The sequence below is a fragment of the Kwoniella europaea genome, chromosome 1 (assembly GCF_036810445.1).
Source record: "Kwoniella europaea PYCC6329 chromosome 1, complete sequence".
NCBI classification, from domain to species: Eukaryota; Fungi; Basidiomycota; class Tremellomycetes; order Tremellales; family Cryptococcaceae; genus Kwoniella; species Kwoniella europaea.
The window spans coordinates 12,751,180-12,765,876 of NC_089487.1; the positions used below are offsets into that span (position 1 = coordinate 12,751,180).

Below are 14,697 nucleotides of genomic sequence, written 5' to 3' on the forward strand. Positions count from 1 at the left end.
GTCCTTTCCTGGGGATGAATATATACTCTGTGGATCTTCGTTAGTCCCAATAAACAATTCTGCCACATCTCTCTCTCTATATATATATTCGAGTGGGTGTACTCTTGGCACAAGATGTGAATAGACTTATGGCGATTCACAGAGGCTGCGATTGCACCATATATTGTTAATCAAGTCATTATCACATGCATGAAGACCCGAATATCAACACATACATATATATACTTGATTGCAATTTATAACACGTGAAGATGAGAGACCAAACTATGTTTACTAATTCGAGCAAGCGGAGCAAAAGGCAAAAATGCAGGAAAACGATATGTCCTCTTAGCCAGGAATATGTACTTTGGCTATTGGTTAATGATGGAGCAAGTGCGAAGTGCGGTATTGTATATACTGGAAATCGATAGGAACAGATATGGATGTAGAGGGTGAGTTGATTGATATAAAGGAAAAGAAATGCTGGGTTGAGTTTAGTTTTTGAGGATGATGTTTTTATAGTGAGGGATTTTGACATGATTTTGAGGGATTGGAATCTTCGTAATCTTCTTTTATCTACCCATTAGACTGCTCTACTTCATATCTGCAAAGCAGGCATACCATTCTCATGGATATGACCGTTTTCGACAGGCAAATGCTGATGCTGTTGATGCGCAGGGGTCATCGCCGCCTTACGCTTCTTCTTCTTTTCCCTCCTCGCTTGATGATGATTCGTCGGTCCAAGTACGGGAGACACCAATAATCTTCCACCTCCCATCGGTCCAACTAACGTATCATCCAGCTGACCTCCCACATACCCACTATTACCTCTTGCACTGCCATTCCCACTTGGTGAAGCTTGATCTATTATCCCAGACGAAGCAAAATTCCTCCTCAGGTAAGTCGATACACCCACTCGATCGAACCTGATCATATGTCTGAGATGCTCAGCATCCTGATCATCACTATGCCCATTCCCATTCTGATGTTCTTCCATCTCGTGCATCAAGACGGAAGTCTCCAACATATCTTCCAAGGAGAACGCCTCGTCTGAATCGGTAGGCGTAGTCTCCCTATCATTAGGATCGCACAGAGCTTCTGCCGCTCTTCTAGCGGCGATATACCTCGGATGGCCAGGTATGGATGAATATCTTGCTTTTTTGTTCAAACCAAATACAGCGTGAGTGGAAGCAGGTGAGAAAGGATCGTTGGTGGCAGTGGAATTTTTACGTTTCCTCTCTTCTTGAGATCGTTTGCTCGAAGCGACCGAAGCGACATCTCGATTTCGACGGGATCTCCGTCGATGGGTGAAAGGCGATTTGGTATCTCCACCGGTACCGTCTATGACGCAATGTTGAGCTGGATCGTCCGTGGTGGGATGGAAGGTACCCATCACTGGTCCTTGAGGAGCGGGAGTCTGAGGTGGAGCAGCGGATGAAGGACCGGGAATAGGCCCAGCGGATGAGGTAGTCGAGAGAGCAGGGGTCTGAGCGTCGGTAGCAGTGGAGTCGGTGACGGTGATTGAAGGTCCAGCATCTAATAGCGGCACTTCTCCACTTTCGACAGCCATCCGCAACACAGCTTCGGCCATTTGTACTTCCATGAGCTCGTTCAAAGCTGGACTATCTAGCATTGGCATATCTTCCTCGGCCATCGAATCGGTAGTATCACCTCCATCATCTTCATCGCTCTGACCGGACCAGTATGAATCTGCATCGGTATCAAATTCTCCATCATCCGCATCGGGGTCGATCAAAAGAGCAGCCTGGTCAGTTCCAGAAACGACTGTACTGCCACTAACAGATCCAGCCGTTCGAGAACCTTTGTCTCCGCGATGTCGGGAACGCGATCGTTCGTGCCGAGGTTGCACAAGAACGAATTGACCATCCCAATTCTCCATGAGGACAAGTCCTGGATCGGCACCATCGGGATTATCTGCCTCCTCGCTAATGGGAAACAGTGAGGCGCTAGGTATAGGGAAGCCAAACTCGTCCATTCCGTCGTCAGAACTCGAGCCAAAGTCGGAATCAGACATCGAGTCATCCGATATACCATCAACGGAGGATTGGGATTGTCGGTCGATTTCGGAACCGGAAAGTTGATTTATATACACCTATGTGGAATGATATGTCAGCACGACAACCAGGAAGTTGGCTCGGTGATACCAAATGGAATGATCGGCGTAGCCAAGAGTGGTACGCCAAGACAGGAGGGAAATGAGATGAATAGTGACACTCACCTCCTCTTCATCCTCATCGCTTGACGTATCGTCCCAAAAGTTCACCCCTTGACCTTCTGCGTCCGCATCATGTCCAGCACCGTAATTCAGGTCTTCTATCTCATGACCGACGAATGCAGCTGGAAGTCCCGTCAACTCATCTTCCGTGAGATCACCCAGGTCTGACTCGTCATCTCCGTATGAAGATACGCCATCATCGTAATGAGGTAAGGTAGGTGTGGGGGTCTGCAATCAGACATTAGTATGACAATACCGAACAGGTTGGGAGAAGGTAAGTTTGACTCACAATATCACCACCGAAAGTGGTATCAAGATCAACATCAAACTTTGCATCTCTAGCTCTCCTTCTCTCTACTTCCTCTAACTTGATAGCTTTCTTCTTCTCCCTACTGGGTGGACCAGTCGTTTTGACAAGTGGAGAATTAGCAGCAGATGAAGGGTGTTTCTTCTTTCCTTCATTTTTTATCTTTCCCTTCTTACTATTACTGTTATTCGTAAGATTTGTTTTCTTCTTTTCGTTCGCATTGGGTTTCTTGATTGGAGTGGTCACTTGAGTATTTATGATAGTAGAAGGGGATTGACGATTTTTGTGTAACCCTTTACGAGGTGTTATCATATTTTCATTATAATCTTCGTCGTTATCATCGTCGTCCTCATCTTCTGGGGGAGTTAAGTCAGAGGAAGAATCGTCGGAAAGGAAGTTCTTAGAGTGTGGAGGTGGTCTCGAGCGTATGGCTTTGGATGAGGAGGAAGTTGAGGCTGAAGGTGAGTGATTGCGTATTTTCAATTTGAGTTTAGGTAAAGGAGATTGGTTGGAAAGGTTGGGGGAGGCAGCATGGGCTGTAGGAAAGATGCATCGTCAGCTCATGGATTGTTTACTTGTTTGGTGAGATTATCTCAATACCAAAGGACCCCTTGAGCAAAGTGTGAGAAGAAGGAAGGAAGGGAGAGTGAATACAAATTCAGCTGCGTGTGAATGCAGTATAGAGAAGATGAACGAGCAAGGGCAGTACGTCGAGATAGATGAGGAAGATACTACTCACCCTTGGCCCCACCCTTTCTATGAGAAGTAGAATGAGCGCTGGGCATTTGATGATGTTTAATATCTCAAGTGACCAGCTAACTCAGACGTTGGGTATCTTGTAGTGATTCTGATTGATCAACAACAAATGTAATTCTTTGGTATGTTCTTTGACTGGTTTATCCTTCGAAGCGGTAGCTTTCCTTGGATTCTTAAATACAGTTGAGTGATTGAAGAAAGTTGGTTTAAGCTGAGCAAACATCGAAGGGTGTTAATGGGATTGAGCTGGAGCAGGTAAAATTTTATAACCTATAGCCGAGCGTTGAGCAGGCGTGATATGTGTGTGTTGTTGGGTATGAACCCGCAGATGACTTGGTGGTGAGAGCTGATATCGTTGATGGTGTATATCTATGATGTATGACAAGATGTAAGATGGAGTACAAGTAACGAAGGAATGGTGGTGGTAGTGGTGGTATGGTGTGCTATTGACTATTGACTATGACCACTGAGTTGAATCTAATTGTAAGTTTTTTCAAAAATGAGAACTGTAAAATGAGCAGCGTTCAGGGTAAATAAGCATTATCACCATTGTCATACAGCAAATAACCATTTTGGGAAATAAACAGAATGCTGGTAGTCCGGGTCCGGCGGATCAGTGTTGTCCTAGTAAGTGTTTGTTGTACTCCACTCGAGTCGTAGCAGGTGGTAGGTCGTGTGCACTGACCTCTTCAAGCATTCGATTCGATGTTAAGATCAAACATCAAACACAAGATAAAGAACACACAAGACACATGCACACTCGGATAGTGTGTAGTGTACATGTATGCATGCATCCATCCCTGCTCATCTCTTTCCCTCTTGCCTATTCATCTCCCTCGTTCATCACTCTTCGTTCGCTGGGCCTCCTCTCACAAGATCCATTGCTACTCACTTCCTAGGCTCGAGCAGCTTAGTCGGAACTCGCCGTACATTCCTTCATTTCGACCTCACTTCTCACATCAGCTCACTACTCTCATCCTCAGCGAGGAAAATTTCAACCGATATGGACAAGGAAACATCCGCTTGCGAAAGGGTATGGTCGATACCGGCACTGCACGATACGATCATCTCCTTGGTCCCTCCCGAATGTATATCAAGTCTGGCTTTGGTCAACAAGGCATTCTTCGAGCCTGTCATCAGACATAAATATAAAACGTGTGTTCAACATGATTATGAGAGAGTGATGAAGAAATGTAAAGCCCAAGTAAGTGAACGTCCACTCGTTATGGTTGAGGAAGAAAGGTATCAGATATCGACAAGATGATTGACTTATCTGTTCTCCAATTCATCCAGGAAAGGAAGCTTCTATATCGTAACTCGATCAAGGTTCTTCGACTTGAAAAGTCCAAATTGGCATCTCATCCAGCCAAATGGGCGAGACTATTCGACTCACTTCCTAATCTCAGAAGAGTAACTTATAAGGATACCGTGCTTTCGAAATCAAACGATCAGGAAGATAGGAATGATGGGAAGTCAAAGTTTACGTATAGGTATATTTTCTCGGAGACTTTACCTGTGGCGACGAATTCGCCCATCAAGAGAAGAAGGGGTATACCGAGCTCTTACGCCCAAGAAATGATATATAACTTGTTCGTCCCATCGGATCCTATGGTTTTCCATCGTATGGAGGAAGATTCGCAATTGGTTACCAAACAGAGATTACTCGAACGAATAAGATTCATCTCAGCTTCACCTCATTGTCTAACCATTTGTATCCCATTTAGTAATCTCCACTTGTTAGACATTTACAAAAAGCTGATTAGCGAAGGGTATCCTACTCCCAATTGGCTGACCCTTTCGGATTGCGATCGACATCTACCTGACTTGATAAATCTCATAGGTGAAGAAACGAGGATCTTATCGACCAGCTCATGCACATATAAAAGAACTCAGCTCACATTCGAAGAATTCTATAACTAAGTCGACTGGAACGGTCTGAAAAACCTCGATGTTCTAAGCATTATATGTAGGAGAGAACCAATCTCCGAAGAAGTTCTCCAACAACAACAGAAGCAAGAAGACCACAAATCCGATCAGCATGTCAACAATGACCAAAGATCAATAGAGCCCTCGACTCACAGTTGGGTTCGGAAAGATGTTAACAGACTTGACAAATTGAATGGTTTGTTCTTACGACTATTGTACCCTCCCGAGACCATTCTATCACCGATACAGCTGGAAAACGAAAAGCAGTATATAAGTCAAATTGCAAGTATTGTCTATTCGTTAGTTGGGTGGAAGATCCTAAGAAGACTCGACAAGGATAATGAAATGCTTACTTTGAAGGTATCCTATTCAAGACACGATGATCCCTTCTTAGGATATCCCAAGAGGGCAGAATTCAACGATGATCTCAACAAGGCTTTCTTGGAAGGAATAAATGATAATAGGACTGTATTTTGGACAATTTGTATATATCAATGATCCAACTATAACATTTCTGGAATGATCGTTTTCTGATCTCTGTGAGTATTTGTTGATTTGCACCGTTCTTCGGATACTATCCTTATAGGGAAAGTACGGACTCATGATGATATCTTGTTCTCTATGGCGATGTTCCATCTCATTCATTTTCATACAGCGTTCACACTAGATGTGCAATAGCCATCTTCCCATTCTCAGATCACCTGCCCCCTACGCTTGAGATTAGGAAATGAACTCTATGAGCGGAAAAAAAACATGAGCAAGAAAACGACCATTCCAACTGGACTGGACTGGATGGGATCGCGATCAATCGTGATATAGTCGTTTCGATGCATGTATAAACACAATAAGATAATAAGATATGATTCTACAACAGAACGGGAAAAGGACAAGGAAGGGGTGATACTATCTACCTTCTAGTGTTTCAATTGATCATTCTTCAATTCGCACTCTTCGCTTCTTTGCGAAGCAACTCGGCACTTTCTCTAATACTCTCGATTCATCATCTGTCACCTGCATCCCTTCAATGACTCGACATTCTTCTCAGAGCTGATGATTCTCTCAAGCCTCCAGGATACCCATCTCTCTCCACTTCTCACTCAACTCAGCGACACCCTGACCCATACCTTGGTTCGTCATCAAATCCTTCATCACCAATATATCAAACTCTTTACCAAACGCCAGAAAATGGGCGAAAAGGGAATTGAAGTGAGCTTCGATGGAAAGATGTAAGATCTGTTCGAAATGCTGATGATATAAATGAGCGAAGATTCGGAAAAGGTGTTTATAGATGTGTTTCGCAGTGTATGCGAATGAGTTTGGGAAATCTCGGCCTGCGTAAAATCGGATACTCATTAGCATCACATGCGGGGATGTACAGTCGTATATTGGGGCTTTACTCACCTGACTTTGTAGGGAAGACGTTTTCATCATCTAGTAATTTCTGTAACCATGACATTACAAAGTCGATGTATGTAGGTGCGGGGAGAGAAACCAATCGTTGATTTTGATCTGGCCAGAGGAAGTTGAGTCTGTCAAGAAGGGGTATGTAAGCCAATTATGCAACAATGCAGAAGTGGAGAAGGCAGAGGCCATGTTACAAGATTGAACAAAACCACTCACGTCGGTCCAGCTGACATGGTAGGACAATTCTGTAAAGTACAGAAATCGGTTAAAGCGCCATAGAAATGATTGAGATTATGGTAGAAGTCGAACACTGGTAGAATCGAGATATAATCAGCATCACTATTCATTCCATAAGTTGACATAAAAGATATGATACAGAGACCTGAAGAGATAGATACACCACGAAATGATCCCCACTTACGATTCACTGCTACCCATTCATTGACATCCACGTACTTTGGAGGAGCCACGATAGTCTTGAAACTCCCTTTGACCAAAGCAGCTTTGACGAATGGTTGGCACAGATACAATGGTTTAGGCTGGGGTGATCCGGATGTGAGTGGGTTCTGGGTGAACTCTGCTCCTGGGGATGGCAGGGGTTCGAAGAAGCCCGTTTGGGACGTTGGGGTGTTAAGAGGGGATCGTTTGGGGGCACGAAGACGGCTAGGTCAGTGGGAAAAACAAAGTCAGCTGGATGGACCAGTATGAGCTAAAAGGTCATCATGAACCGGGGGATGACAAGTGAGATGCGTAGGTTGATATTCATCTTTGGCAAGCCAGGCGTGATTTGAGAGAATGAGACCAATCCACTTACCCAATGGAGTTGAGGAAGCCGGACATGATTGTTATATGGATCTACCGATATGATGTTGAAGAAGACTACCTGAGCCTTTGTTGTATTGATGACTGTAGTTTGCGAGAGGAGGTGGGTGTCGAGCTGTGAAGAGGAGGTTGGCATATGGTTATGTTGAACAAATATGAAGAATGAGAGGATCCAAGCGCGTCACCGAGTTGATGATACAAGGACAGTAGTTACTTTGTCTTTCGACCCCGCGGCAGTTTATACAGGTATCCCATTTAAGGCTCAGTACTGGTACTGGACCTGGAAAGCTAAATTCAGTTGATCACAGAGTAAGTTACATATATCACATCGAATCCACGAAAACATTACTGACACTCAAACAACTATATCATCGGCCGTTCAGCTTGTCCGTCTAACCATATCTCACGACTTGTCAGAAAGGGAAAAGCAGTGTCACCCCTAAGCATTAAAATGGTGTACATCAAGAACTGGACGGATTTCGAGACTGTAAGCAGTCGTCTTGCCTAACGCTCTGATCATTCCGCTCGTCTGACCACAACGTTGGTGATATATGTAGGCAACGACAGATCTATATGCTCGATCACCATCCAAGGTTAGCTTGAGATTCGAAAAATACACTGGCACTGCAGCTACAAATTCCTCCTTGACCTGTGGTACATGACAGCTGATATCGTCTGTGTGATTAACAGGTCAGGTATTGCGTCAAGTTCGTACCGAAGTCCGGACAGTTGGTGTTGAAAGTGACGGATGATGTCAAGGTGAGTGTTTTGCATTGATCGAATATGGTACGGGAGAGAGCACTTCCATCTATATCCTGTATCTAATCCTTTCAGAACGAATTGTCTCTGGAAGTTCAAAGAGCTCTTCTTTGTCTTTGAAACCATCTTCATCCATCCATCATACCTTTCCATCACCAAACCATTCTTCCCAAACATTGAATCGCCTCTTGCTAGTCAATTAGTCACTAGCCTTATGATCAATGATCCAAGATCTATCGTCGAACATCTCCATACAAACAAGCCTTGAACAAATACAGATAACCTAAACTAAATCTTCGTTGTCACTTTCACAGTGCATAAAATACAAATCCCACTCATCGATAATACTCAACCGATTCGAATCTCTTAATCTCCGCCTACTCACCCAAATGTCCAATACCCGTCCGAAGAGATTACCTATACCCAACACAGCTAGTGGTCTTGCTACGCCGGCCGTAGAAACACCTGAAAGAGGAGCTACACCCGCTTTGGAGGAGGTATCTACCAAGGATAAGGACAAGTCGCAGGGTGGACCAGGTGGTAGTAACGCGGGGCAGGGGGCCAAGAGCGGAGGAGGAAAGAAGAAGAAGAAGGGAAAGAAGTAAGATTGGTGATGATCTTTCATATAATGCATTTTACATTTCATGGTTGTACAACATAATTATGGGTTATGGGTTCACAGATGACGAAAGGGACGCGGTCTGCGTTGAAAAAGATGTTTTACTGTCATACCAATCACTTGAAGTAGTACTGAGATTGATCAATAGACCTACTAGCTCGGTACAAATCGTTTCTCATTTACGGACCTGCCCAATAGATTAAATCGAACAGATATCTCCTCGATCTACATCTACATATTGGGTTGTTCGCTGAATGTTACATGATGTGATATTCTGATCCACGCTGGATACTGTCGTCAGACCCGTAGTGCATACTACAGGATAACTCAGTCAAAATTCCTTTTGACATACCGAACCTACAATTCAACTCACTTGTTATACTTTTACCTCGCTCAAAGTACTTTCCAGCCCCTGACCTCTTTCCCTCAGCCCGTCAATCCTCTCTCCGAGCCTATCAATCTCCCCACTCTTCTCTAATGCCTGACTGTCATGCATCTCCCGTATGTAGCTTTTTATTAATCGTTGACTATCTTCAGGGTTTGCTCGAGATGGCGAGAACTCGTTGAGCATTTCGCGGGCTTTCTGTTCGGTCCCGAGCGTAGGCTTCGTGATATTAGAGGTAGGGGATGAGGAAGAAGAAGTGTCTAGTAGGGATGATAGTGTTGTTGCGGGTAGGGAAAGGAGGTGGGTCAGGTCGGATGATACGTTTGAGGGAGATAGAGACATTGGATATATTGATCAAATTATAGTCACGTTAGATTGCGGATCGATGGGTAGAGGGTCGTTCTGCTATGTCTTGGCGGGCACTTCTCTGTGATAGTCTTATAATACAGACAGAGAGATGTAAGAGTGAACATGACGGATGCACTGAAAGGAAAGAGATGTTGGGAAAGTAGGGATGCAACGATGAATGAGTGTGGAGACCCCGCAGTCTAATTCGCGGGTCAAGTAACAACAATTTTGGGACTGGATTCATTCATCCTCGCATCTTTCGAATGTTTGTTCATTGTGTCCTATCTACATTCATCTCACAGTCTAGGGAATCACAAGTCCCATCTCTCGACCGTAAAGCAGACCCAGCTCTTTCACCGCTCTCCTTCACTCGGTCCGGAAGGAGACAATCACAGTCAAGTTTTTAATCAAGATGTCATTATCCTCTTCCACCCTCTCTCTGAAATTTATGCAACGTGGTCTGGCCCGTTCCCAACCATCCACGCCTACTTCAACATCTACGTCAAATACGAAGACTAGTACCAGCGATGCAGGACTGTCTACACCGTCCTCCTCCTCAAAGCCTAATGAAGCATATTTATCAGCAAGTGCATCAGCAGCAGCCAGAGGAGAGAAGATGGTAATACAAAATGAAGAAGAGTGGTTTATCCCTTCTTCTTCTTCCAAGAGTCGGAGTATTCGATCGACACACTTGAATGTTGGCGGTCCAGTGTTCGAATCGAGCTATGTACCGTTCCTCATCGGTTCTACGTCTGATGCTGGACCTTCGAATGCTGTGACGACCAGTGACGGACCGAGTGGAAGTGGGGGAGGAGGGAGGATGGTCTTTGGTGGGTTTGGGAAGGATAAGGATAAAGCGAAGGTGGAGAAGGAGAATGATAACGAAGATGAGGATGAGGATATGGATGATGATGAGGAAGTGGAGCAGACGAAAAAGGAGAGGAAGACTAAGATAGTCAAGGTGAGTTTTGCGATTTTTGATCATTGTGGAAAGTACAGTATATCGGTGTCACATCTTGTTGTCGACATTAAGTTCCTCCTATGACGATCTATACATTGCATGATCTTGCGGATTGTGGACACTATGTAACTCAGGACCCTACAAAGTGAAACAAATGATTTTACACTAATGTTAATTTCGATTACTTAGAATGAACCTGAACAATCTCAGCGTCCTCGTACATTCCTCAAACCAGCTATATCCCCTCCTCCACAATCATCGAGCCATACCAAGACCAAATCCAAGCCTCAGCAGGATATTAAACTACCGAGTGAAAGACCAATGTCAGTGGCCGAGAAGATGCGTCAAACGATATCATCTTCTCGTAATTCACCTTCGGCTTCCTCCACATCAAATACCAATACAGATTCACCAAATACAAATACAAATTCAAACTCACCTGCACCTTCTTCAGAGTCAAGTAAGAAGACCAAAAATAAGAAGAACAATAAGAGACCAGCGAGTGAAAGAGAATCGTCTGCGGGAACTTTGAATTCTCCTTTGATCAGTAAGAAGAAGATAAAGACGGAGCAGCAGTCGCAGTCGCAGGTACAGGGCCAGGGCCAGGCGATGAGTTTGGACGAAAGGGAGAAAGCTATCAAAGCTCAGAAGAAGAAGGATAAGAAAAAAGCTAAAGTGCAAGCTCAGAATTGAGGGAATGATATCTTTCATGATTGGGTGGGAGATCAAAAGAGTTCTGTTTAGACTAGACTAATTTAGAAGATGATCATTAAGAGAGAATCAAAATTGAGTAATGACATGAAATAGGTGTAAGCATCGTAGGAGGTTTGTTTGGTCTAAAATCACCAGTAGCGTTATTCTTTATGTATATGTACTATATCGTCACGAGAATCATGCATTTTCCTTTGCACAATTATGGAATTGCCTTATATCGTAGTGTACTACGTAACTATAGACTAAAAAATGAGAACATCGGAATGATGAGTGATCTATCTGTAAATCAATCATGCAGCGTTCTGCCTGATATATGATCAATGATAGCTCATCAATCAGCTTAACAGACATGACGATCTTTTATTCCCACATTCAGTCCAATCGGCAATTCTCACCGATGTATTTTGTATTCGACAGTATGTAGTACAATAAGTACGCAGCTGGGTACTTGATGGGCGCAAACAGTATGACTTTGGAGCCAATACCATCAGGCTGATCAAGGCTAATAAGTACGACACAAACACACCAGTAGTCATTCAATCAGATAACCTCGATCAATTCCACTTGAAGTTTTCAACTCCTAACAGGTTATCGGATCTCTATCGCATCAAATTGGTACATCGCTAACATAATAAGACTTGACAAGGATCCATTCATTAGTTGTTTGATTTCCAGTCAGTCCAGTGAATAAACGATGAAATGATCGAATCAGATGAAATGATGAGTTGCGTGGTAATCATGACCAATCTAGCCAACTCAGTCTTCATCAGTGATATTGTTGAAAGCTCTCTCCGTGTTTATCTTAAGATCTGCATCTCCCAAAAATGGTACATGAAAATAATCGTATCATTTGTATATTGAGAAACCTGTTATGGAAAGAATGCTATGATGGCGGGTAGGATGGGGGTGAAGTGGCTTAGATGGTAGAGGGGAAGAGCATCTGTAAAGTGTCATCGAAAAGAAAAGAAAAGCCATCAGTCTATGTCATCTAGCGGTCTTAATGAGCGACGTGGAGGGATGGATTACTCACAATTCGGCAAGAAGCACCGAACACCTTGGCGGGGAGGTTGACTCTGAACTTGGCTTTGGCGACACCAGAGTTACCGTGAGGTCGGGAGATTCGGCTGTGTGTGCAAAGTCGAGATGAGATACCAGAATGGTATGAGGTTGATTGATGAGGTATGACAATAGAGATGGGAAATAAGGAAATTGAAAAAACAGCAATAACGAATGGATCAGCAATTCGTCCTTACAACCTGATTTCGAAATGGACGTTGAACCATCACTCACCCCCAGATGACTCGGACTCGGCTACCGTTGATCTCTCGCTTGGCTTTGTAGACGTAGGCAACTCGCTAATGAAGGGCAAGACGATGTCAGCGGCATGTTCGGGTGATGGTGATCCAATCATCTGGGCAAACAGGGCAGGACAAGACAGGACAGGACAGAAACTTCTTCAACATCCCCCGACATCATGATGGGCCCATGGTGTTATCCTTCTCTTTCCAGCTGGCGAGTAATGACACTGCACCACTGTCCCTTCTCATCGTTCCTATCGAGTGTGACCAATCCTCGTTCTTCATTATATCCATTCCCTCCTCCACCATCTAACCATTCTACTGATCCAAATCCTTCTCTCCATGATGCCTTCTCTATCCTCGCACGACAATGTCCTGTCCTATCCCATCCTGATCACCTGCCATGACAACTGTACACTCACTTTACCCAAGTAATGTCTGGCAGCCTCCTTGCTGTCCACACCCTCAATTTGAACTAACGATTGGTTAGGTCTGGAGTTTCTCTTTCCCCTCTTGTGTCCGAGGATTCGGCCTTTTGTGTAGAGTCTGTTGGTATGGGTGGACATTGAGGTTGGCAAGGTTAAGTTGGTAATGGATATAGACGATGGTTCATTGCAAGGTGATAGTTTGATTCGAGTTGGATAAAGAATTTCAATAAAGTCAGCATTCATCCTTATCTCCATAATATCCCCAGCCTCCTCCTACAGCTTCTTCTTCCTCGTCAAAGCAGAACCCTCACTCACCGAGTAGCGGCCATCTTGTCCAATTTTTGATGATTTTTTGAAGGATGAAGAAAGTAATATAACAGCCAACGATGAATAACCTTGAATGGGCGACAAACGACGGACAGTAAGCAGAAGCTTGCACCAACAGTCCTACACACCGCCAGACCCAGAGCCCAAAACCTCGAAATCGACATTCTCACTTTCCCTGAGCAATGCCATGCTCATTTTTACCTTAGACACAGGTCGGCGAATCCCGGTAATATCGCAATGGTGAGCTGGCGGACTTCAGCGTGGCAAAGCTATCGGATATACTGTTATCTCCGATGTAAACGCGTATCATCTGATATTTCCATTCTTTCCTTCCCTGTTGGCATCTCCTGAAACGCTAGCTGCGGGACTCACTCAAGTCACTCTTCTGCGACGCCAAGGGTCGATGAGATGGATCAGGTATTGCTATGTGGCAGCACGAGATCTATATCTCCTCTCTACCTTGGACCAACATACATGAATCCCCTTCAACGACAAATTGCAGACCATTGGTTGTCCCCGACGCCTTCATCTCTCACTAGCCTCTGACAGCTCAAGCGTGATCTCCTATAAGCAAGCTCGACACGGCTACTTACTGCCTTTGGTTATCTCGTCATATATGCCGTCTCAGCATATAGACGACAAAGTAAATAATCCTTTATCCTTTATCATACAATTCGGCGATATCATCCTTTGATAATGTATTATTATGAGTCTTTACGCTGAACCAAGAGACGGCTCAAACGGGTTCGAATGTGCGGTCAAATTCAAGCTGTATGATGTAGCACTGTTCTTAGACATCTTCGTCCATCTATGTTGACACAACCATATAGATTGTTTTCATTTCCTCCTTCTGAAGTAGCAATTCCCGTCTACCGACTTTGAAAGTCTCTTTGGCTCGCTCAACAGCAAGCTATACCAAATCCAAGCGTCTCTCACTTGAAGAAGGGAGACAAGAAATCTAAAATCCCGCGATATCCAAGTCGCTATCCGCTTTCTGCACCGATACAGTTATAGAACTCAATCTCAACCACACCAAGATTAGTCCATTCCTATATCCTGTATTCGACCTCCGAGACAGAATCCCTACTTGAGACCAGTCACATGGTACTGGACTTTTACGGCCGGAAAAGTAGCTCAGTGTCTCTACATTGCCTAGAGACTCCGCCTATCACCTCCGCCAGGTGATTATACGATTGTACCTTAGCTTCGGTAACCAGGCAAATCCGAATGCAAATATAAGTAAGTGCAAGCGGTGTAAGAAAAGGTCAATAGAAGTGAATTCACATTCCCGCCAAGATCATACTCGGACTCGAGTGCAACAATCAGCTGTCGAGAGGTAGCTCTGAATACATACTCTCCAGTATCCATATGGGATTGTCAATCTGATCACAGACACCTTTGCTAAGATACCAACAACAACAAGCAAAG

At 44.2% G+C, this 14,697-nt stretch overlaps 7 protein-coding genes across 7 annotated transcripts; 3 read left to right on the top strand and 4 right to left on the bottom strand.

Annotated features, from left to right (window-relative positions):
• Positions 1-577: 577 nt before the first annotated feature.
• On the bottom strand, positions 578-3,307 carry V865_004873 (uncharacterized protein; the record flags this gene model as incomplete). The annotated part of the gene is made up of 4 exons (XM_066228648.1): positions 578-2,092; positions 2,219-2,443; positions 2,505-3,058; positions 3,262-3,307. 4 exons carry the CDS (start codon positions 3,305-3,307, stop codon positions 578-580), a joined length of 2,340 nt encoding a protein of 779 aa, XP_066084745.1.
• Positions 3,308-4,281: 974 nt separating this feature from the next.
• On the top strand, positions 4,282-5,198 carry V865_004874 (uncharacterized protein; the record flags this gene model as incomplete). Its single annotated transcript, XM_066228649.1, has 2 exons — positions 4,282-4,482; positions 4,572-5,198. 2 exons carry the CDS (start codon positions 4,282-4,284, stop codon positions 5,196-5,198), a joined length of 828 nt encoding a protein of 275 aa, XP_066084746.1.
• Positions 5,199-6,263: 1,065 nt separating this feature from the next.
• On the bottom strand, positions 6,264-7,448 carry V865_004875 (uncharacterized protein; the record flags this gene model as incomplete). Its single annotated transcript, XM_066228650.1, has 5 exons — positions 6,264-6,535; positions 6,606-6,733; positions 6,825-6,918; positions 7,030-7,271; positions 7,423-7,448. The coding sequence occupies 5 exons, from the start codon at positions 7,446-7,448 to the stop codon at positions 6,264-6,266; spliced, it is 762 nt and encodes a 253-aa protein (XP_066084747.1).
• Positions 7,449-7,881: 433 nt separating this feature from the next.
• V865_004876 (uncharacterized protein) lies at positions 7,882-8,794 on the top strand (the record flags this gene model as incomplete). The annotated part of the gene is made up of 4 exons (XM_066228651.1): positions 7,882-7,917; positions 7,988-8,023; positions 8,121-8,189; positions 8,504-8,794. The coding sequence occupies 4 exons, from the start codon at positions 7,882-7,884 to the stop codon at positions 8,792-8,794; spliced, it is 432 nt and encodes a 143-aa protein (XP_066084748.1).
• A 390-nt stretch (positions 8,795-9,184) lies between these two features.
• V865_004877 (uncharacterized protein) lies at positions 9,185-9,535 on the bottom strand (the record flags this gene model as incomplete). The annotated part of the gene is made up of 1 exon (XM_066228652.1): positions 9,185-9,535. The coding sequence occupies one exon, from the start codon at positions 9,533-9,535 to the stop codon at positions 9,185-9,187; it is 351 nt and encodes a 116-aa protein (XP_066084749.1).
• Positions 9,536-9,953: 418 nt separating this feature from the next.
• Positions 9,954-11,195, top strand: V865_004878 (uncharacterized protein; the record flags this gene model as incomplete). Its single annotated transcript, XM_066228653.1, has 2 exons — positions 9,954-10,502; positions 10,692-11,195. 2 exons carry the CDS (start codon positions 9,954-9,956, stop codon positions 11,193-11,195), a joined length of 1,053 nt encoding a protein of 350 aa, XP_066084750.1.
• A 937-nt stretch (positions 11,196-12,132) lies between these two features.
• V865_004879 (uncharacterized protein) lies at positions 12,133-13,080 on the bottom strand (the record flags this gene model as incomplete). The annotated part of the gene is made up of 4 exons (XM_066228654.1): positions 12,133-12,156; positions 12,247-12,340; positions 12,507-12,571; positions 12,937-13,080. The coding sequence occupies 4 exons, from the start codon at positions 13,078-13,080 to the stop codon at positions 12,133-12,135; spliced, it is 327 nt and encodes a 108-aa protein (XP_066084751.1).
• Between the last annotated feature and the right edge of the window lie 1,617 nt (positions 13,081-14,697).